Source organism: Physella acuta, unplaced genomic scaffold (genome assembly GCF_028476545.2).
Source record: "Physella acuta isolate Inbredline_101_S28 unplaced genomic scaffold, ASM2847654v3 ptg000969l, whole genome shotgun sequence".
NCBI lineage: Eukaryota > Metazoa > Mollusca > Gastropoda > Physidae > Physella > Physella acuta.
Window position 1 is genome coordinate 729,198 of NW_026732486.1, and position 24,868 is coordinate 754,065.

Consider the following 24,868-nt stretch of genomic DNA (forward strand, 5'->3'; position numbering starts at 1 on the left):
AGGTAAACAACTGGGTGGTGAGGTAAACATAAACAACTGGGTGGTGAGATAAACAACTGGGTGGTGAGATAAACAATTGGGTGGTGAGGTAAACAACTGGGTGGTGAGGTAAACATAAACAACTGGGTGGTGAGGTAAACATAAACAACTGGGTGGTGAGGTAAACATAAACAACTGGGTGGTGAGGTAAACAACTGGGTGGTGAGATAAACAACTGGGTGGTGAGGTAAACATAAACAACTGGGTGGTGAGGTAAACAACTGGGTGGTGAGGTAAACATAAACAACTGGGTGGTGAGATAAACATAAACAACTGGGTGGTGAGATAAACAACTGGGTGGTGAGATAAACATAAACAACTGGGTGGTGAGATAAATAATTTGGTGGTGAGATAAACAACTGGGTGGTGAGATAAACAACTGGGTGATGAGATAAACAATTGGGTGGTGAGATAAAATACTGGGTGGTGAGATAAACATAAACAACTGGGTGGTGAGATAAACAACTGGGCGGTGAGATAAACAATTGGGTGGTGAGATAAACAACTGGGTGGTGAGATAAACAATTGGGTGGTGAGATAAACAACTGGGTGGTGAGATAAACATAAACAACTGGGTGGTGAGATAAACAATTGGGTGGTGAGATAAACAACTGGGTGGTGAGATAAACAATTGGGTGGTGAGATAAACAATTGGGTGGTGAGATAAACAACTGGGTGGTGACATAAACAACTGGGTGGTGAGATAAACAACTGGGTGGTGAGATAAACAATTGGGTGGTGAGATAAACAACTGGGTGGTGAGATAAACAACTGGGTGGTGAAATAAACAACTGGGTGGTGAGATAAACAACTGGGTGGTGAGATAAACAACTGGGTGGTGAGGTAAACATAAACAATTGGGTGGTGAGATAAACAACTGGGTGGTGAGATAAACAACTGGGTGGTGAGGTTACCAATTGGGTGGTGAGATAAACAACTGGGTGGTGAGATAAACAACTGGGTGGTGAGATAAACAATTGGGTGGTGAGGTAAACATAAACAACTGGGTGGTGAGGTAAACATAAAAAACTGGGTGGTGACATAAACAACTGGGTGGTGAGGTAAACATAAACAACTGGGTGGTGAGATAAACATAAACAACTGGGTGGTGAGATAAACAATTGGGTGGTGAGATAAACAACTGGGTGGTGAGATAAACAACTGGGTGGTGAGATAAACAACTGGGTGGTGACATAAACAACTGGGTGGTGACATAAACAACTGGGTGGTGAGATAAACAATTGGGTGGTGAGATAAACAATTGGGTGGTGAGATAAACAACTGGGTGGTGAGGTAAACATAAACAACTGGGTGGTGAGGTAAACAAGCTGGGTGGTGACATAAACAACTGGGTGGTAAAGTAAACAACTGAGTGGTGAGATAAACAAATGGGTGGTGAGGTAAACATAAACAACTGGGTGGTGAGATAAACATAAACAACTGGGTGGTGAGATAAACAATTGGGTGGTGAGATAAACAACTGGGTGGTGAGATAAACAACTGGGTGGTGAGATAAACAACTGGGTGGTGAGGTAAACATAAACAACTGGGTGGTGAGATAAACAATTGGGTGGTGAGATAAACAACTGGGTGGTGAGATAAACAACTGGGTGGTGAGGTAAACAACTGGGTGGTGAGATAAACATAAACAACTGGGTGGTGACATAAACAACTGGGTGGTGACATAAACAACTGGGTGGTGAGGTAAACAACTGGGTGGTGAGGTAAACATAAACAACTGGGTGGTGAGATAAACATAAACAACTGGGTGGTGAGATAAACAACTGGGTGGTGAGATAAACATAAACAACTGGGTGGTGAGATAAATAATTTGGTGGTGAGATAAACAACTGGGTGGTGAGATAAACAACTGGGTGGTGAGATAAACAATTGGGTGGTGAGATAAACAATTGGGTGGTGAGGTAAACAACTGGGTGGTGAGGTAAATAACTGGGTGGTGACATAAACAACTGGGTGGTGAGATAAACAACTGGGTGGTGAGATAAACAATTGGGTGGTGAGATAAACAATTGGGTGGTGAGATAAACAATTGGGTGGTGAGATAAACAATTGGGTGGTGAGATAAACAACTGGGTGGTGAGGTAAACAATTGGGTGGTGAGATAAAGACTGGGTGGTGAGATAAACAGAAACAACACATTTATAAAACAACTTTTATTAGAGCAACTGGGTGGTGAGGTAAACATAAACAACTGGGTGGTGAGGTAAACAACTGGGTGGTGAGGTAAACATAAACAACTGGGTAGTGAGATAAACATAAACAACTGGGTGGTGAGATAAACATAAACAACTGGGTGGTGAGGTAAACATAAACAACTGGGTGGTGAGGTAAACAACTGGGTGGTGAGGTAAACAATTGGGTGGTGAGATAAACAGAAACAACATTGCAACTATTTATAAAACAACTTTTATTAGAGCTTTCTAAATCACATACAATCATCTCAAAAAAGAAATAAAATTGGTGGTCTTTGTAAATAGTTTTCTAAAAAAATAAAACTTAAAACAAAGCTGTTTGAAAAAAACAATTAACCCACTGAACTGGCAGTATTGGAAACATTTTTATCTCCTGAGGGAACAAAGTATATCAGTCTTCTCTCCTGAGGGAACAAAGTATATTAGTCTTCTCTCCTGAGGGAACTAAGTATATCAGTGTTCTCTCCTGAGGGAACAAAGTATATTAGTGTTCTCTCCTGAGGGAACAAAGTATATCAGTCTTCTCTCCTGAGGGAACAAAGTATATTAGTGTTCTCTCCTGAGGGAACAAAGTATATCAGTCTTCTCTCCTGAGTGAACAAAGTATATTAGTGTTCTCTCCTGAGGGAACAAAGTATATTAGTCTTCTCTCCTGAGTGAACAAAGTATATTAGTGTTCTCTCCTGAGGGAACAAAGTATATTAGTGTTCTCTCCTGAGGGAACAAAGTATATCAGTCTTCTCTAATTATTTACATCAATGGTTTTAGTAAGTCTTGTATCATCTGCCAATAAATAGCCTACACAACACTAGCCAACGCTAGCTGCAGCCATACACTATCCAATACGGACAGGTCAGCCATAACACTAGCAAATACTGACAGGACAGCCATAACACTAGCCAATACTGACAGGACAGCTATATAACACTAGCCAACACTAGCTGCAGCCATACAACTCCCCTAAGTTAAAAGACCTGTAACTTGTACCATTGGCCTCTGACAAATTGGCCTCAGACAAATTGGACCACAAAATGTCCCCTGTACATTTAAGTAGAACATCCACTAGAAGCAAATTGCATAGAAAACACAGACTTTAGAACAAAAAAAATTACACTCAAGATATTTGTGAACTTATGACATCAACTAGTTTTACAACAACAAAATATGATTTTAAATATAATTATTTTAATAAACATGGTCCGATTGTTATTTATTTAAAGGACCAAATATCTGAGCAATGCATACAGAGAAATATCAAATTAAATGTGTTCAGTGGGTACTAGATCATCATGACACTAGAATTTTCCATAACATTACAGAATCTGATGCCAGGAACAAATTGAGTCAACATGTGTTGGAATGTAGCAGGTTCACCTGGACAACTTGAACACATGAACACTGACAGATCTAGCACACAAACTTTAACAGTCAACCACCTAAATGCTTTAACAACAGCATCGCTGCTCTTTGTAGATTGGCAGTGTTCTAATGTTGCAGTTACTTATTTTAGTCATGTCATTAAAAGTAGGACATTTGTTTGACTTTAAATGTTTTACAAAACTATTGATTCAGGAGTTGGAAACATTAAAAAATCTAGCCCAGTATATTTTACTGTATAACAAGACAATCAGGGGCTTATAATGAGGTAAATAAAATCAGCAATGTTTATGTAGATTTACAACAGCTGTGTGTTATGATACATGTCAGTCTTAATTACACAGTCAGTCACTGGTCAGTGTGAAATCACTGGTCAGTAGAAAGTCAGTTTGAAGTAACTGGTCAGTTTGAAGTCACTGGTCAGTTTGAAGTCACTGGTCAGTTTGAAGTCACTGGTCAGTAGAATGTCAGTCTGAAGTCACTGGTCAGTTTGAAGTCACTGGTCAGTAGAATGTCAGTTTGAAGTCACTGGTCAGTTTGAAGTCACTGGTCAGTTTGAAGTCACTGGTCAGTAGAATGTCAGTCTGAAGTCACTGGTCAGTTTGAAGACACTGGTCAGTAGAATGTCAGTTTGAAGTCACTGGTCAGTTTGAATTCACTGGTCAGTAGAATGTCAGTTTGAAGTCACTGGTCAGTTTGAATTCACTGGTCAGTAGAATGTCAGTTTGAAGTCACTGGTCAGTAGAATGTCAGTTTGAAGTCACTGGTCAGTTTGAATTCACTGGTCAGTAGAATGTCAGTCTGCAGTCACTGGTCAGTTTGAAGTCACTGGTCAGTTTGAAGTCACTGGTCAGTTTGAAGTCACTGGTCAGTTTGAAGTCACTGGTCAGTTTGAAGTCACTGGTCAGTTTGAAGTCACTGGTCAGTAGAATGTCAGTTTGAAGTCACTGATCAATAGAATGTCAGGTTGAAGTCACGGGTCAGTTTGAAGTCACTGGTCAGTAGAATGTCAGTTTGAAGTCACTGGTCAGTAGAATGTCAGTTTGAAGTCACTGGTCAGTAGAATGTCAGTTTGAAGTCACTGGTCAGTCATACATCATTGACCATTCTTATGTTACATAACAAATGTTGGTCTAAGCTCAAGCCTGGAGCATGACACAATCAATGAATCAAACATTTGTTGATAACAATTCTTAATACAGTTTTATAAAGATAACAATTGGATTCTAAAATATAAAAATGTTAAAATTTGTAAACAACTTGGTATAAAAAGTCCAGGGGCCTTGAAATGTGTGGCCAGCACAAACTGGTGACCCATGACATGGACACTGGTCAGAGGCAGCTCATATAAAGGTTGATTCAATCAAAGTATATACAATGTTGTTACAAATAACTCATACAACAAAACATGCATTTAAAAATCAACATGAGCAACATTATGTTATACAAAGTGTTTGACTTTGGATAGGATTGACATTCTGCAGTAGAGATAAGGTTGACATTCTGCAGTAGAGATAAGGTTGACATTCTGCAGTAGAGATAAGGTCTGCAGTAGAAAATGTTTGACTGTACAGAAACATAGTGGCCTGTGGTTGTGACTACGACCACCTCACGGTGTCTCTGGTGGTGTATTTGTGTCAGATGACGACTTCCTCTTCTGCTCCGGCCCGTCCCCATCTACTGTTGCCTTTCTTTTGGCTAGAGGCTGGAAAACAAACATTGTCTAGTTCCAGCATCCACTGAACAAGTCAAAACTTCTGTTGCTCTAACATTTCAGTGTTACAGCTAGTTGTATGACTTCTCATGATACAAACTTTTAGTAGGGGAACGTTAATGTGAAACTAATTTCAATGAGTTAGTACACTTTAATTTAAAAAGATTCTCAATGGTTTCAAACAGAACAATTTGTACAAGAATTTCTCACCACTTTTGGAGGAACCATTCCATCAGAGTTTGGGTACATCAGGGCGTTTGCTTTAGCCTTCATTTCCTCATCCTGAGAGAACACAAGCAGAGAACATGACATGGTTGACATTACAGCACTAGAACATGACATGGTTGACATTACAGCACTAGAACATGACATGGTTGACATTACAGCACTAGAACATGACATGGTTGACATTACAGCACTAGAACATGACATGGTTGACATTACAGCACTAGAACATGACATGGTACCTTGACATTACAGCACTAGAACATGACATGGTACCTTGACATTACAGCACTAGAACATGACATGGTTGACATTACAGCACTAGAACATGACATGGTTGACATTACAGCACTAGAACATGACATGGTTGACATTACAGCACTAGAACATGACATGGTACCTTGACATTACAGCACTAGAACATGACATGGTACCTTGACATTACAGCACTAGAACATGACATGGTACCTTGACATTACAGCACTAGAACATGACATGGTTGACATTACAGCACTAGAACATGACATGGTTCACATTACAGCACTAGAACATGACATGGTTCACATTACAGCACTAGAACATGACATGGTACCTTGACATTACAGCACTAGAACATGACATGGTACCTTGACATTACAGCACTAGAACATGACATGGTTGACATTACAGCACTAGAACATGACATGGTACCTTGACATTACAGCACTAGAACATGACAAGGTTGACATTACAGCACTAGAACATGACATGGTACCTTGACATTACAGCACTAGAACATGACATGGTACCTTGACATTACAGCACTAGAACATGACATGGTACCTTGACATTACAGCACTAGAACATGACATGGTTGACATTACAGCACTAGAACATGACATGGTTGACATTACAGCACTAGAACATGACATGGTTGACATTACAGCACTAGAACATGACATGGTTGACATTACAGCACTAGAACATGACATGGTTGACATTACAGCACTAGAACATGACATGGTTGACATTACAGCACTAGAACATGACATGGTTGACATTACAGCACTAGAACATGACATGGTTGACATTACAGCACTAGAACATGACATGGTACCTTGACATTACAGCACTAGAACATGACATGGTACCTTGACATTACAGCACTAGAACATGACATGGTACCTTGACATTACAGCACTAGAACATGACATGGTTGACATTACAGCACTAGAACATGACATGGTTGACATTACAGCACTAGAACATGACATGGTACCTTGACATTACAGCACTAGAACATGACATGGTACCTTGACATTACAGCACTAGAACATGACATGGTACCTTGACATTACAGCACTAGAACATGACATGGTTGACATTACAGCACTAGAACATGACATGGTTCACATTACAGCACTAGAACATGACATGGTTCACATTACAGCACTAGAACATGACATGGTACCTTGACATTACAGCACTAGAACATGACATGGTACCTTGACATTACAGCACTAGAACATGACATGGTTGACATTACAGCACTAGAACATGACATGGTACCTTGACATTACAGCACTAGAACATGACAAGGTTGATATTACAGCACTAGAACATGACATGGTACCTTGACATTACAGCACTAGAACATGACATGGTACCTTGACATTACAGCACTAGAACATGACATGGTACCTTGACATTACAGCACTAGAACATGACATGGTTGACATTACAGCACTAGAACATGACATGGTACCTTGACATTACAGCACTAGAACATGACATGGTTGACATTACAGCACTAGAACATGACATGGTACCTTGACATTACAGCACTAGAACATGACATGGTACCTTGACATTACAGCACTAGAACATGACATGGTACCTTGACATTACAGCACTAGAACATGACATGGTTGACATTACAGCACTAGAACATGACATGGTACCTTGACATTACAGCACTAGAACATGACATGGTACCTTGACATTACAGCACTAGAACATGACATGGTACCTTGACATTACAGCACTAGAACATGACAAGGTTGACATTACAGCACTAGAACATGACAAGGTTGACATTACAGCACTAGAACATGACATGGTTGACATTACAGCACTAGAACATGACATGGTACCTTGACATTACAGCACTAGAACATGACATGGTACCTTGACATTACAGCACTAGAACATGACATGGTTGACATTACAGCACTAGAACATGACATGGTACCTTGACATTACAGCACCAGAACATGACATGGTACCTTGACATTACAGCACTAGAACATGACAAGGTTGACATTACAGCACTAGAACATGACATGGTACCTTGACATTACAGCACTAGAACATGACATGGTACCTTGACATTACAGCACTAGAACATGACATGGTTGACATTACAGCACTAGAACATGACATGGTACCTTGACATTACAGCACTAGAACATGACATGGTACCTTGACATTACAGCACTAGAACATGACATGGTTGACATTACAGCACTAGAACATGACATGGTTGACATTACAGCACTAGAACATGACATGGTTGACATTACAGCACCAGAACATGACAAGGTTGACATTACAGCACTAGAACATGACATGGTACCTTGACATTACAGCACCAGAACATGACATGGTACCTTGACATTACAGCACTAGAACATGACAAGGTTGACATTACAGCACTAGAACATGACATGGTACCTTGACATTACAGCACTAGAACATGGCATGGTACCTTGACATTACAGCACTAGAACATGACATGGTACCTTGACATTACAGCACTAGAACATGACATGGTTGACATTACAGCACTAGAACATGACATGGTTGACATTACAGCACTAGAACATGACATGGTTGACATTACAGCACTAGAACATGACATGGTACCTTGACATTACAGCACTAGAACATGACATGGTACCTTGACATTACAGCACTAGAACATGACATGGTTGACATTACAGCACTAGAACATGACATGGTTGACATTACAGCACTAGAACATGACATGGTACCTTGACATTACAGCACTAGAACATGACATGGTACCTTGACATTACAGCACTAGAACATGACATGGTTGACATTACAGCACTAGAACATGACATGGTTGACATTACAGCACTAGAACATGACATGGTTGACATTACAGCACTAGAACATGACATGGTTGACATTACAGCACTAGAACATGACATGGTACCTTGACATTACAGCACTAGAACATGACATGGTTGACATTACAGCACTAGAACATGACATGGTTGACATTACAGCACTAGAACATGACATGGTACCTTGACATTACAGCACTAGAACATGACATGGTACCTTGACATTACAGCACTAGAACATGACATGGTTGACATTACAGCACTAGAACATGACATGGTTGACATTACAGCACTAGAACATGACATGGTACCTTGACATTACAGCACTAGAACATGACATGGTACCTTGACATTACAGCACTAGAACATGACATGGTTGACATTACAGCACTAGAACATGACATGGTTGACATTACAGAACTAGAACATGACATGGTTGACATTACAGCACTAGAACATGACATGGTTGACATTACAGCACTAGAACATGACATGGTACCTTGACATTACAGCACTAGAACATGACATGGTTGACATTACAGCACTAGAACATGACATGGTTGACATTACAGCACTAGAACATGACATGGTACCTTGACATTACAGCACTAGAACATGACATGGTACCTTGACATTACAGCACTAGAACATGACATGGTACCTTGACATTACAGCACTAGAACATGACATGGTACCTTGACATTACAGCACTAGAACATGACATGGTACCTTGACATTACAGCACTAGAACATGACATGGTACCTTGACATTACAGCACTAGAACATGACATGGTTGACATTACAGCACTAGAACATGACATGGTTGACATTACAGCACTAGAACATGACATGGTTGACATTACAGCACTAGAACATGACATGGTTGACATTACAGCACTAGAACATGACATGGTACCTTGACATTACAGCACTAGAACATGACATGGTTGACATTACAGCACTAGAACATGACATGGTTGACATTACAGCACTAGAACATGACATGGTACCTTGACATTACAGCACTAGAACATGACATGGTACCTTGACATTACAGCACTAGAACATGACATGGTACCTTGACATTACAGCACTAGAACATGACATGGTTGACATTACAGCACTAGAACATGACATGGTACCTTGACATTACAGCACTAGAACATGACATGGTACCTTGACATTACAGCACTAGAACATGACATGGTACCTTGACATTACAGCACTAGAACATGACATCAACAGAGAACAGAAATCCTCACCTTTAACCAGGGATGGTTGAGGACATCAGCAAAAGTTAATCTTTTCTTGGGGTCAACGACCATCATTTTTTTCATGAGATCAATGGCTGAAAGTATACATTTCATTTTGAATGAGATCAATGGCTGAAAGTATACATTTCATTTTGAATGAGATCAATGGCTGAAAGTATACATTTCATTTAGAATGAGATCAATGGCTGAAACTGAAAGTATACATTTCATTTTGAATGAGATCAATGGCTGAAACTGAAAGTATACATTTCATTTTGAATGAGATCAATGGCTGAAAGTATACATTTCATTTTAATGAGATCAATGGCTGAAAGTATACATTTCATTTTTAATGAGATCAATGGCTGAAAGTATACATTTCATTTTTCATGAGATCAATGGCTGAAAGTATACATTTCATTTTGAATGAGATCAATGGCTGAAAGTATACATTTCATTTTGATGAGATCAATGGCTGAAAGTATACATTTCATTTTGAATCAGATCAATGGCTGAAAGTATACATTTCATTTTGAATGAGATCAATGGCTGAAAGTATACATTTCATTTTAATGAGATCAATGGCTGAAAGTATACATTTCATTTTTAATGAGATCAATGGCTGAAAGTATACATTTCATTTTGAATGAGATCAATGGCTGAAAGTATACATTTCATTTTTCATGAGATCAATGGCTGAAAGTATACATTTCATTTTGAATGAGATCAATGGCTGAAAGTATACATTTCATTTTGAATGAGATCAATGGCTGAAAGTATACATTTCATTTTGAATGAGATCAATGGCTGAAAGTATAAATTTCATTTTGAATGAGATCAATGGCTGAAAGTATACATTTCATTTTGAATGAGATCAATGGCTGAAAGTATACATTTCATTTTGATGAGATCAATGGCTGAAAGTATACATTTCATTTTGAATGAGATCAATGGCTGAAAGTATACATTTCATTTTGAATGAGATCAATGGCTGAAAGTATACATTTCATTTTGAATGAGATCAATGGCTGAAAGTATAAATTTCATTTTGAATCAGATCAATGGCTGAAAGTATACATTTCATTTTGAATGAGATCAATGGCTGAAAGTATACATTTCATTTTGAATGAGATCAATGGCTGAAAGTATACATTTCATTTTAATTAGATCATTGGCTGAAAGTATACATTTCATTTTGAATGAGATCAATGGCTGAAAGTATACATTTCATTTTGAATGAGATCAATGGCTGAAAGTATACATTTCATTTTAATTAGATCATTGGCTGAAAGAATACATTTCATTTAAAGTCAAGCAAAAATATTTTCAGCAATCAACCTAGATGCTGTAAACAAACATTTTATACAAAACAGGTTAGTTGATGTGCCTTATGTTCTTTAGACAAACAGAATTTGTTTAATAACTTCAACAAACTAAGAAAATGAAAAAAGAAATATTTGAATCCCCCATCAAAAAAAAAATGGACCAACCAGTTTCTGACACACCCTTCCAGTACTGCGTCTAAAAAAAAAATTGACCAACCAGATCCTGACACACCCTTCCAGTACTGCGTCTAAAAAAAAATGAACCAACCAGTTTCTGACACACCCTTCCAGTACTGCGGAGGAAATGTGTAGTGACCTCCCATAATCTGTTTAGGTAAGTCCATGTCCTGACGCTCGTCAGAGAAGGGAGGGTACCCAGACAGCCTGGTACAATCATATGTTAAACAAATCAAAAAATGTGACGCAAATTTCACATCAATTTCCTAGCATGCCTTTTTTAACACATAATACATATGATAATGGTTTTCAAATTAAAATGTATTTTAAGTTAGATGTTACAGTAAAAATACATTTTTTAAAAGTTGTCAGATGTTTAATGCATCAAATAAAGCTTTGTGCCAGTGTGTGATTATAAACAAAACAACAACGTACATGATGAACAAGATGACCCCCAGACTCCAGCAGTCTATGGCTTTGGTGTAGGCTCCATTGCCTGCGGTCAGCAGAATTTCTGGCGCAAGGTATGTGGGGGTGCCACAGAATGTTTTCATCATTGACCCAGCGTCCACAAACTTGGACAAACCAAAGTCTGTCACCTACAGAGAGTCAAGTTGAATAAAAAATCTGTCTCCTACAGAGAATCAAGTGTTGAATAAAAAGTCTGTCTCCTACAGAGAGTCAAGTTGAATAAAAAATCTGTCTCCTACAGAGAATCAAGTGTTGAATAAAAAGTCTGTCACCTACAGAGAGTCAAGTTGAATAAAAAATCTGTCTCCTACAGAGAGTCAAGTGTTGAATAAAAAGTCTGTCTCCTACAGAGAGTCAAGTGTTGAATAAAAAGTCTGTTACCTACAGAGGGTCAAGTGTTGTAATAAAAAGTCTGTCTCCTACAGAGAGTCAAGTGTTGAATAAAAAGTCTGTTACCTACAGAGGGTCAAGTGTTGAATAAAAAGTCTGTTACCTACAGAGAGTCAAGTGTTGAATAAAAAGTCTGTCACCTACAGAGAGTCAAGTGTTGAATAAAAAGTCTGTCACCTACAGAGAGTCAAGTGTTGAATAAAAGACTCACAGTCCATTTTGTCAAGTAAAACTGAAATGATAAGTGTAGATACAAATCAAAATTTTACCTTAATCAATGTCTCCAGATCATCTGATGCAAGGAGAATATTTTCTGGCTTTGTTCAGAGAAAAATGTGTAGGATATTACAAGTATACATACAATTATAACATGTTTGGTTGGAAAAGTAATTCAAAAATTTAAGGAAACATTTTTTTTTTGTGTTACACTAATTATATTAGAAGTGATTAGATTTTTTAAATGTCTGTCAATGGTTTCATTGTGGTAGGAATTACATTTCTCATGTTTATTTATCTCACATCACCTTACATTTGTTAATGTTAGAAATATCTACCTTAATGTGTCATTATTTATTTATCTCCCATCACCTTACACTTGTTTATGTTAGAAAAATCTACCTTAATGTGTCATTATTTATTTATCTCCCATCACCTTACATTTGTTTATGTTAGAAATATCTACCTTAATGTGTCATTATTTATTTATCTCCCATCACCTTACATTTGTTAATGTTAGAAATATCTACCTTAATGTGTCATTATTTATTTATCTCCCATCACCTTACATTTGTTAATGTTAGAAATATCTACCTTAATGTGTCATTATTTATCTCCCATCACCTTACATTTGTTAATGTTAGAAATATCTACCTTAATGTGTCATTATTTATTTATCTCCCATCACCTTACATTTGTTAATGTTAGAAATATCTACCTTAATGTGTCATTATTTATTTATCTTACATCACCTTACATTTGTTTATGTTAGAAATATCTACCTTAATGTGTCATTATTTATTTATCTCCCAACACCTTACATTTGTTAATGTTCTCCCATCACCTTACATTTGTTAATGTTCTCCCATCACCTTACATTTGTTAATGTTCTCCCATCACCTTACATTTGTTAATGTTAGAAAAATCTACCTTAATGTGTCATTATTTATCTCACATCACCTTACATTTGTTAATGTTAGAAATATCTACCTTAATGTGTCATTATTTATTTATCTCCCATCACCTTACATTTGTTAATGTTAGAAATATCTACCTTAATGTGTCATTATTTATTTATCTCCCATCACCTTACATTTGTTAATGTTAGAAATATCTACCTTAATGTGTCATTATTTATTTATCTAACATCACCTTACATTTGTTTATGTTAGAAATATCTACCTTAATGTGTCATTATTTATTTATCTCACATCACCTTACATTTGTTTATGTTAGAAAAATCTACCTTAATGTGTCATTATTTATTTATTTTACATCACCTTACATTTGTTAATGTTAGAAATATCTACCTTAATGTGTCATTTATTTATCTCCCATCACCTTACATTTGTTAATGTTAGAAAAATCTACCTTAATGTGTCATTATTTATTTATCTTACATCACCTTACATTTGTTTATGTTAGAAATATCTACCTTAATGTGTCATTATTTATTTATCTCCCATCACCTTACATTTGTTAATGTTCTCCCATCACCTTACATTTGTTAATGTTCTCCCATCACCTTACATTTGTTAATGTTCTCCCATCACCTTACATTTGTTAATGTTAGAAAAATCTACCTTAATGTGTCATTATTTATTTATCTCACATCACCTTACATTTGTTAATGTTAGAAATATCTACCTTAATGTGTCATTATTTATTTATCTCCCATCACCTTACATTTGTTAATGTTAGAAATATCTACCTTAATGTGTCATTATTTATTTATCTCACATCACCTTACATTTGTTAATGTTAGAAATATCTACCTTAATGTGTCATTATTTATTTATCTCACATCACCTTACATTTGTTAATGTTAGAAATATCTACCTTAATGTGTCATTATTTATTTATCTCCCATCACCTTACATTTGTTAATGTTAGAAATATCTACCTTAATGTGTCATTATTTATTTATCTCCCATCACCTTACACTTGTTTATGTTAGAAAAATCTACCTTAATGTGTCATTATTTATTTATCTCCCATCACCTTACATTTGTTTATGTTAGAAATATCTACCTTAATGTGTCATTATTTATTTATCTCCCATCATCTTACATTTGTTAATGTTAGAAATATCTACCTTAATGTGTCATTATTTATTTATCTCCCATCACCTTACATTTGTTAATGTTAGAAATATCTACCTTAATGTGTCATTATTTATCTCCCATCACCTTACATTTGTTAATGTTAGAAATATCTACCTTAATGTGTCATTATTTATCTCACATCACCTTACATTTGTTTATGTTAGAAAAATCTACCTTAATGTGTCATTATTTATTTATCTCCCATCACCTTACATTTGTTAATGTTAGAAATATCTACCTTAATGTGTCATTATTTATTTATCTCCCATCACCTTACATTTGTTAATGTTAGAAATATCTACCTTAATGTGTCATTATTTATTTATCTAACATCACCTTACATTTGTTTATGTTAGAAATATCTACCTTAATGTGTCATTATTTATTTATCTCACATCACCTTACATTTGTTTATGTTAGAAAAATCTACCTTAATGTGTCATTATTTATTTATTTTACATCACCTTACATTTGTTAATGTTAGAAATATCTACCTTAATGTGTCATTATTTATTTATCTCCCATCACCTTACATTTGTTAATGTTAGAAATATCTACCTTAATGTGTCATTATTTATTTATCTCCCATCACCTTACATTTGTTAATGTTAGAAATATCTACCTTAATGTGTCATTATTTATTTATCTCACATCACCTTACATTTGTTAATGTTAGAAATATCTACCTTAATGTGTCATTATTTATTTATCTTACATCACCTTACATTTGTTTATGTTAGAAATATCTACCTTAATGTGTCATTATTTATTTATCTCCCATCACCTTACATTTGTTAATGTTCTCCCATCACCTTACATTTGTTAATGTTCTCCCATCACCTTACATTTGTTAATGTTCTCCCATCACCTTACATTTGTTAATGTTCTCCCATCACCTTACATTTGTTAATGTTAGAAAAATCTACCTTAATGTGTCATTATTTATTTATCTCACATCACCTTACATTTGTTAATGTTAGAAATATCTACCTTAATGTGTCATTATTTATTTATCTCCCATCACCTTACATTTGTTAATGTTAGAAATATCTACCTTAATGTGTCATTATTTATTTATCTCACATCACCTTACATTTGTTAATGTTAGAAATATCTACCTTAATGTGTCATTATTTATTTATCTCACATCACCTTACATTTGTTAATGTTAGAAATATCTACCTTAATGTGTCATTATTTATTTATCTCCCATCACCTTACATTTGTTAATGTTAGAAATATCTACCTTAATGTGTCATTATTTATTTATCTCCCATCACCTTACATTTGTTAATGTTAGAAATATCTACCTTAATGTGTCATTATTTATTTATCTCCCATCACCTTACATTTGTTAATGTTAGAAATATCTACCTTAATGTGTCATTATTTATTTATCTCACATCACCTTACATTTGTTAATGTTAGAAATATCTACCTTAATGTGTCATTATTTATTTATCTCACATCACCTTACATTTGTTAATGTTAGAAATATCTACCTTAATGTGTCATTATTTAATTATCTCACATCACCTTACATTTGTTAATGTTAGAAATATCTACCTTAATGTGTCATTATTTAATTATCTCACATCACCTTACATTTGTTTATGTTAGAAAAATCTACCTTAATGTGTCATTATTTATCTCCCATCACCTTACATTTGTTAATGTTAGAAATATCTACCTTAATGTGTCATTATTTATTTATCTCCCATCACCTTACATTTGTTAATGTTAGAAGTATCTACCTTAATGTGTCATTATTTATTTATCTCACATCACCTTACATTTGTTAATGTTAGAAATATCTACCTTAATGTGTCATTATTTATTTATCTCACATCACCTTACATTTGTTAATGTTAGAAATATCTACCTTAATGTGTCATTATTTATTTATCTCACATCACCTTACATTTGTTTATGTTAGAAAAATCTACCTTAATGTGTCATTATTTATTTATTTTACATCACCTTACATTTGTTAATGTTAGAAATATCTACCTTAATGTTTCATTATTTATTTATCTCCCATCACCTTACATTTGTTAATGTTAGAAAAATCTACCTTAATGTGTCATTATTTATTTATCTTACATCACCTTACATTTGTTTATGTTAGAAATATCTACCTTAATGTGTCATTATTTATTTATCTCCCATCACCTTACATTTGTTAATGTTCTCCCATCACCTTACATTTGTTAATGTTCTCCCATCACCTTACATTTGTTAATGTTCTCCCATCACCTTACATTTGTTAATGTTCTCCCATCACCTTACATTTGTTAATGTTAGAAAAATCTACCTTAATGTGTCATTATTTATTTATCTCACATCACCTTACATTTGTTAATGTTAGAAATATCTACCTTAATGTGTCATTATTTATTTATCTCCCATCACCTTACATTTGTTAATGTTAGAAATATCTACCTTAATGTGTCATTATTTATTTATCTCACATCACCTTACATTTGTTAATGTTAGAAATATCTACCTTAATGTGTCATTATTTATTTATCTCACATCACCTTACATTTGTTAATGTTAGAAATATCTACCTTAATGTGTCATTATTTATTTATCTCCCATCACCTTACATTTGTTAATGTTAGAAATATCTACCTTAATGTGTCATTATTTATTTATCTCACATCACCTTACATTTGTTAATGTTAGAAATATCTACCTTAATGTCTCATTATTTATTTATCTCCCATCACCTTACATTTGTTAATGTTAGAAATATCTACCTTAATGTGTCATTATTTATTTATCTTACATCACCTTACATTTGTTAATGTTAGAAATATCTACCTTAATGTGTCATTATTTAATTATCTCACATCACCTTACATTTGTTAATGTTAGAAATATCTACCTTAATGTGTCATTATTTAATTATCTCACATCACCTTACATTTGTTTATGTTAGAAAAATCTACCTTAATGTGTCATTATTTATCTCACATCACCTTACATTTGTTAATGTTAGAAATATCTACCTTAATGTGTCATTATTTATTTATCTCCCATCACCTTACATTTGTTAATGTTAGAAATATCTACCTTAATGTGTCATTATTTATTTATCTCACATCACCTTACATTTGTTAATGTTAGAAATATCTACCTTAATGTGTCATTATTTATTTATCTCACATCACCTTACATTTGTTAATGTTAGAAATATCTACCTTAATGTGTCATTATTTAATTATCTCACATCACCTTACATTTGTTAATGTTAGAAATATCTACCTTAATGTGTCATTATTTAATTATCTCACATCACCTTACATTTGTTTATGTTAGAAAAATCTACCTTAATGTGTCATTATTTATCTCCCATCACCTTACATTTGTTAATGTTAGAAATATCTACCTTAATGTGTCATTATTTAATTATCTCACATCACCTTACATTTGTTAATGTTAGAAATATCTACCTTAATGTGTCATTATTTAATTATCTCCCATCACCTTACATTTGTTAATGTTCTCCCATCACCTTACATTTGTTAATGTTCTCCCATCACCTTACATTTGTTAATGTTCTCCCATCACCTTACATTTGTTAATGTTCTCCCATCACCTTACATTTGTTTATGTTAGAAAAATCTACCTTAATGTGTCATTATTTATTTATCTAACAACACCTTACATTTGTTAATGTTAGAAATATCTACCTTAATGTGTCATTATTTATTTATCTTACATCACCTTACATTTGTTTATGTTAGAAATATCTACCTTAATGTGTCATTATTTATTTATCTCACATCACCTTACATTTGTTTATGTTAGAAAAATCTACCTTAATGTGTCATTATTTATCTCACATCACCTTACATTTGTTTATGTTAGAAATATCTACCTTAATGTGTCATTATTTATTTATCTCACATCACCTTACATTTGTTTATGTTAGAAATATCTACCTTAATGTGTCATTATTTATCTCACATCACCTTACATTTGTTAATGTTAGAAATATCTACCTTAATGTGTCATTATTTAATTATCTCACATCACCTTACATTTGTTTATGTTAGAAAAATCTACCTTAATGTGTCATTATTTATTTATCTCACATCACCTTATATTTGTTTATGTTAGAAAAATCTACCTTAATGTGTCATTATTTATTTATCTCACATCACCTTACATTTGTTAATGTTAGAAAAATCTACCTTAATGTGTCATTATTTATTTATCTAACATCACCTTACATTTGTTAATGTTAGAAATATCTACCTTAATGTGTCATTATTTATTTATCTAACATCACCTTACATTTGTTTATGTTAGAAAAATCTACCTTAAGATCTCTGTGTGTGATGCCCTTATCATGAAGATACTGGGGAATATTTGGTTATAAGCCATTACAATGTTATAAGGAATTTCTACAAGAAATAATGACAAGATACTGGGGAATATTTGGTTATAAGCCATTACAATGTTATAAGGAATTTCTACAAGAAATAATGACAAGATACTGGGGAATATTTGGTTATAAGCCATTACAATGTTATAAGGAATTTCTACAAGAAATAATGACAAGATACTGGGGAATATTTGGTTATAAGCCATTACAATGTTATAAGGAATTTCTACAAGAAATAATGACAAGATACTGGGGAATATTTGGTTATAAGCCATTACAATGTTATAAGGAATTTCTACAAGAAATAATGACAAGATACTGGGGAATATTTGGTTATAAGCCATTACAATGTTATAAGGAATTTCTACAAGAAATAATGACAATATACTGGGGAATATTTGGTTATAAGCCATTACAATGTTATAAGGAATTTCTACAAGAAATAATGACAAGATACTGGGGAATATTTGGTTATAAGCCATTACAATGTTATAAGGAATTTCTACAAGAAATAATGACAAGATACTGGGGAATATTTGGTTATAAGCCATTACAATGTTATAAGGAATTTCTACAAGAAATAATGACAAGATACTGGGGAATATTTGGTTATAAGCCATTACAATGTTATAAGGAATTTCTACAAGAAATAATGACAAGATACTGGGGAATATTTGGTTTTAAGCCATTACAATGTTATAAGGAATTTCTACAAGAAATAATGACAAGATACTGGAGAATATTTGGTTATAAGCCATTACAATGTTATAAGGAATTTCTACAAGAAATAATGACAAGATACTGGGGAATATTTGGTTATAAGCCATTACAATGTTATAAGGAATTTCTACAAGAAATAATGACAAGATACTGGGGAATATTTGGTTATAAGCCATTACAATGTTATAAGGAATTTCTACAAGAAATAATGACAAGATACTGGGGAATATTTGGTTATAAACCATTACAATGTTATGAATCATGACAATCTACTGAGCAATATTTGGTATTAACCATTAACTTAAGGAATTTCTACAAGAAATAATGACAAGATACTGGGGAATATTTGGTATCAACAATTAACTTAGGAATTTCTAGCCAACAACAAGAAAAATGACAAGATACTGAAAATACCAAAAACATTGTTAGCTAGCCTAGAGGTAAAATATATTACAGATTGTAATTAAAACAGATGTTGGTGACAAAATAAAACCTAATTTTAATTTATTTAAATCTTTCAGTTAAAAGAGTAACATTGTGGTTAAAGAAAGAATCATAAAATCTAGTGACTATTTCAAAAGATAAATTTAGCAAAGCTATCAATTTATTAAGAAACTGTCAGTGAGGAAAGTCTAACCAGCTGTTTTACTTTACCTTGACTGCTGTGGCCATCTGGTAAAACAAAAGTTTGGCCGTCTGCTCGTCGTACTTGTCTATAGACACCACCTTGTCAAACAGCTCGCCTCCCTCCACCCTGCACACACAGACAAACAAATACACGTTTATTTATGTACTTTGGTTTCTCTAGGTCATCATTTAAAGAAAAGACAGCTATAAAACTGGTGATTAAAACATTCAACTCACAGCTCTAAGATAATGTACAGCATATCTGGTGTGTCTATAACATCCTCTATTCCAATGATACACGGCTAAAATAAAAAGTTTTCAAAAAATTTTGATTTGACAGTTTTTCAGTTTTATTTTTACATTTTAGTTTTACACATTCTGAGCAAGAAACTATTTATTTGCTATTCAATGAGTACGTAATGCTAAGTTTTTAAACTTTTCAAGACCTACTAAAAAATGGAACAGTGTCGTGACTGATTGATTTTAAAACTTACATGTTTCAGAGATTTTAAAATTTTCACCTCACCCATAACTTGAGCAGCTAAATTCTGGGGGGAAAAGTTTGGTTTTAGTTAGGATTAATTAGTTTTGACATCAACTCTCAGCTAAAACTACACTATCAATAGCATAAATCTTTTCCAATACATTAGTCCAACACACATTCATGCTTACATCCAGTAGTCAGACATACAACACACATTCAAGCTTACATCAGCAGTCAGACATACAACACACATTCATGCTTCCATCCAGTAGTCAGACATACAACACCCATTCATGCTTACATCCAGTAGTCAGACATACAACACACATTCCTGCTTACATCCAGTAGTCAGACATACAACAGTGATGGTCTTACAACTTGAGATTTGCCACCCATTGAGAACTTCTTCTTGGATATAATCTTGCAGGCCAACTTCTCACAGGAACCTTTGACAAATGCCAGCCTGACTTCTCCACAAGCTCCCCTGTAGACAAAACAATTGGCTTTTCTATTCAATCATTTCCCTATCAGTTATTTTGTAGAGTTGTCTCCCCTTTCAGTAATGTGGTCCAGAAAGGACTTATACAGCTCTGTATACTAGGCTGTTACTAGTATAATGTTATCACCAACTAATGCCAGGTACCAATAGGAGCTGGGGGGTTTTAAGGGTCTCCCTAAAAAAAAGTCATAATCCAGTCAACCATAAAGTCATTCCCACCCCCACTCCAAACCCCTCATAACTAAAGGGGAATCAGGTAAAATTAAATATATTATTTTTAAAAATAAATCTGCTTTAGACATTTTTCAAGATCTGACAATGATGTTACTAACATCAGCAGGTCAGAAATAAAAGTGACAATGATGTTACTAACATCAGCAGATCAGAAATAAAACTGACAATGATGTTACTAACATCAGCAGGTCAGAAATAAAACTATCAGTGAATCAACAATCTCTGGACAAACATGACAAGTCAACCAACTGACCTGCCTAAGACGCGGGTTAGTGTGTATTTCTCAGTCAGCTCAAGTGGAAGATTGGCATCTTCGTTAGCATTCAGATCCATAAATACATAGGCTGCAGCAAGAAAACAGTTAATACAGCATTCAAAAAAATGTTATTTCAATCAAACAACTGCATATTATCATTTTTTAAATAGAAAAAATGCCCTAAATTATGAATACTTTATCATATTAATTGGTATATAATGAACCATTAACAAGTACCTTTATTTTTCTTCATAGCAAGGGCTATCTCATCATTGTTATTTAGTACCTGTTTCTTTCCTTTACCTAGCACATACAAATAAAAAAAACAGTTAACAAAATCATGTTAATAGTGTTTATATGATTTTTTTTTATTTTACAACATTCAAAAACTTCCACCACAGCCTACAATAACAAGATCCACTACTCCACCACAGCCTACAATAACAGGATCCACTATACCACAGCCTACAATAACAGGATCCACTACTCCACCACAGCCTACAATAACAGGATCCACTACTACACCACATCCTACAATAACAGGATCCACTACTCCACCACAACCTACAATAACAGGATCCACTACTCCACCACAGCCTACAATAACAGGATCCACTATACCACAGCCTACAATAACAGGATCCACTACACCACCACAGCCTACAATAACAGGATCCACTATACCACAGCCTACAATAACAGGATCCACTACTCCACCACAGCCTACAACAACAGGATCCACTACTACACCACAGCCTACAATAACAAGATCCACTACTCCAGAAAAGTTTGAAAACAGTGAGCTTCTATATAGTATAATTTATCTTCTGCCTTTACCCATTCAATGATATTATGGTTGTTTAGTTATGTAGTAACAAGGAGATGGCTGCACAATTATCTATTCAGGTAAAGAAACTTTAGAGCAAGACCATTAGGATAAAAACAAGGACAGGCAACATAGAAAAATATTAACAGAATTTTGTTCCAGTACTGCTTGTATCCTGTAAGACAATGTGTAAAAAAAAGTTTGACTTACCCACTTTATCCCCATTAATGAATGTTCCATCACTGCTTGTATCCTGTCAGACAATGTGTAAAAAAAAGTTTGACTTACCCACTTTATCCCCATTAATGAATGTTCCATTACTGCTAGTATCCTCTAACACAATGTGAGTTCCTGAATTTGACTGTTGCTAGGTTTTTAAAATAAACAACATATTAGGTTTGCTTCATTGTTTTATATTTGTATTGAACAGAGGCAATGTGGCAGCAACTCACTTTATAAAGTTTAAAGTGCACTTTACTGTAGGCTTGAAAACATTGATGGGTCTTTGCTGCATGTGTGCTAAAAGGTACATCACACTCCTCGCCCCTCCCAAAAGTGTAGCAGTCTGCAACTAAGTCTGATGATGAAAAGATTATCTTCCTTAATTTTTATTAGGCCCTGGGCTAATAATAATATTTATTTAAAAACTAGGCATATGCATGCTGTAGTGTAGGCCTATCTGTAGGCCTAGTACAACTAGGTTAGGTAAGTTTATTAATATTAAATTAATGATAAATTTTATTTTAAGGGGCCACAAAGGAATGATGATGACTTGAATTAGAGGGCCTGCATAAAATTAAAATACTTTACTATGAATGGTTTAGTAACTTTAGTTATTACAACATCATACAGCATACTTGAGCATACCCATTGCAATAAAACTTGTTCCAAGGGGAAGTAATCTTCCCCAAGCATTTGTCTGCTGTGAGGGTTCTTCTTCGCTGTATTCCCCATCCACGATATCTTGAGTTGCCATAGTTGCCATGGCATCGGAGCAAAGGCAAAGCCGACTTTAATGTACTTGAATCTATGGCTAACCTATTAATACAGATATAAGGTAATCCCTTAGTTTAGCGTCGGTTATTATTCCAGAATCGTATAGCAGTAAAAAACAGTAAAACAATGCCAAAGTCTGTCACACACTTCCGGAATTCACCGGAAGTACTGTAAACCATACTTTATTTGGTGTCATCTTTTATTTTTATACAGAATGTTTAAAATTTAGATAGATTTATTTTTGTAATCATTTTTACATTTTGTAATCATTTTTACTATTTTCGTAATCTCGATTTTTTTACTTGGCCTAGCAGCTAGATATCTAGCTAGATCTAGATCTAATTAATTAATGGTAGCAAATCCGCTGCAAGCAAAAAACATTAAATTATTAGGCATATATCCATATTTATATTAGCCTACATTTGACTTCATTATTTATTTATATTAATATTTGTTTTTTTTTTTATTTTTAGATCTACTAATTTAAATCTACTCTTATATTTATTCTTGTTTCCTTTTTGTCGATTAAACTTAAAAAATTAAAACATTAATTTACTACAATCGACTTTCAATTTATTTATATTTCAATGGTCAAATAAACCATGGTTTACCGTAACTCTAATTACCGAAACTCAACAAACATTACCCGATAATTTCCGACGCTAAACTAAGGGATTACCCAGATATAATGCTTAATCAGCACGATCCTCTACTTTTTCTACTTTCTTTCCACTCCTAATCGCAAAAGCAAGGGAAAAGACTCCCGGTAGTTACACAGATATCTGCCTTTAGTCCGTTTCGGTGAAAAATTCTATTTTTTTAGACTTGAGAATTAAAACTTATGGCTACTGGTCTGTGGTGACTGTGTGTAAAATGAGCCTCTATCAATAAAATAAAATCGTTTATTTGGTGTGGTTTTTTTTTATTGATTTTAAACGCACTTAGGCCCTAGAGTGTGTAAAAAAAAGAAGTTTTATATATATATATATATATATATATATATATATATATATATATATATATATATATATATATATATATATATATATATATATATATATATATACCTATTTATTTATTTATTTATTCGTTTATTTATTTATTTATCTAACATTATCTTTCTCACTATCTGTCCATCCATCCATCCATCCAATTATTTATTTATTTATTTATTTATTCGTGTATGTTTCAAA

The 24,868-nt window shown here is 34.1% G+C and overlaps 1 protein-coding gene across 1 annotated transcript; it reads right to left on the minus strand.

Annotated features, from left to right (window-relative positions):
- Positions 1 to 4,796: 4,796 nt before the first annotated feature.
- Positions 4,797 to 23,726, minus strand: LOC131954008 (serine/threonine-protein kinase Chk2-like). Its single transcript, XM_059317485.1, has 17 exons — positions 23,547 to 23,726; positions 23,132 to 23,256; positions 22,968 to 23,046; positions 22,091 to 22,156; positions 21,851 to 21,941; positions 21,240 to 21,348; positions 20,875 to 20,928; positions 20,618 to 20,682; positions 20,408 to 20,507; positions 18,968 to 19,006; positions 12,586 to 12,633; positions 11,891 to 12,054; positions 11,547 to 11,662; positions 9,963 to 10,048; positions 5,554 to 5,625; positions 5,174 to 5,334; positions 4,797 to 5,123 (listed from the first exon to the last, which is right to left on the minus strand). Exons 1-16 carry the CDS (start codon positions 23,662 to 23,664, stop codon positions 5,239 to 5,241), a joined length of 1,428 nt encoding a protein of 475 aa, XP_059173468.1. The 5' UTR covers positions 23,665 to 23,726; the 3' UTR covers positions 4,797 to 5,123; positions 5,174 to 5,238.
- Positions 23,727 to 24,868: the final 1,142 nt, after the last annotated feature.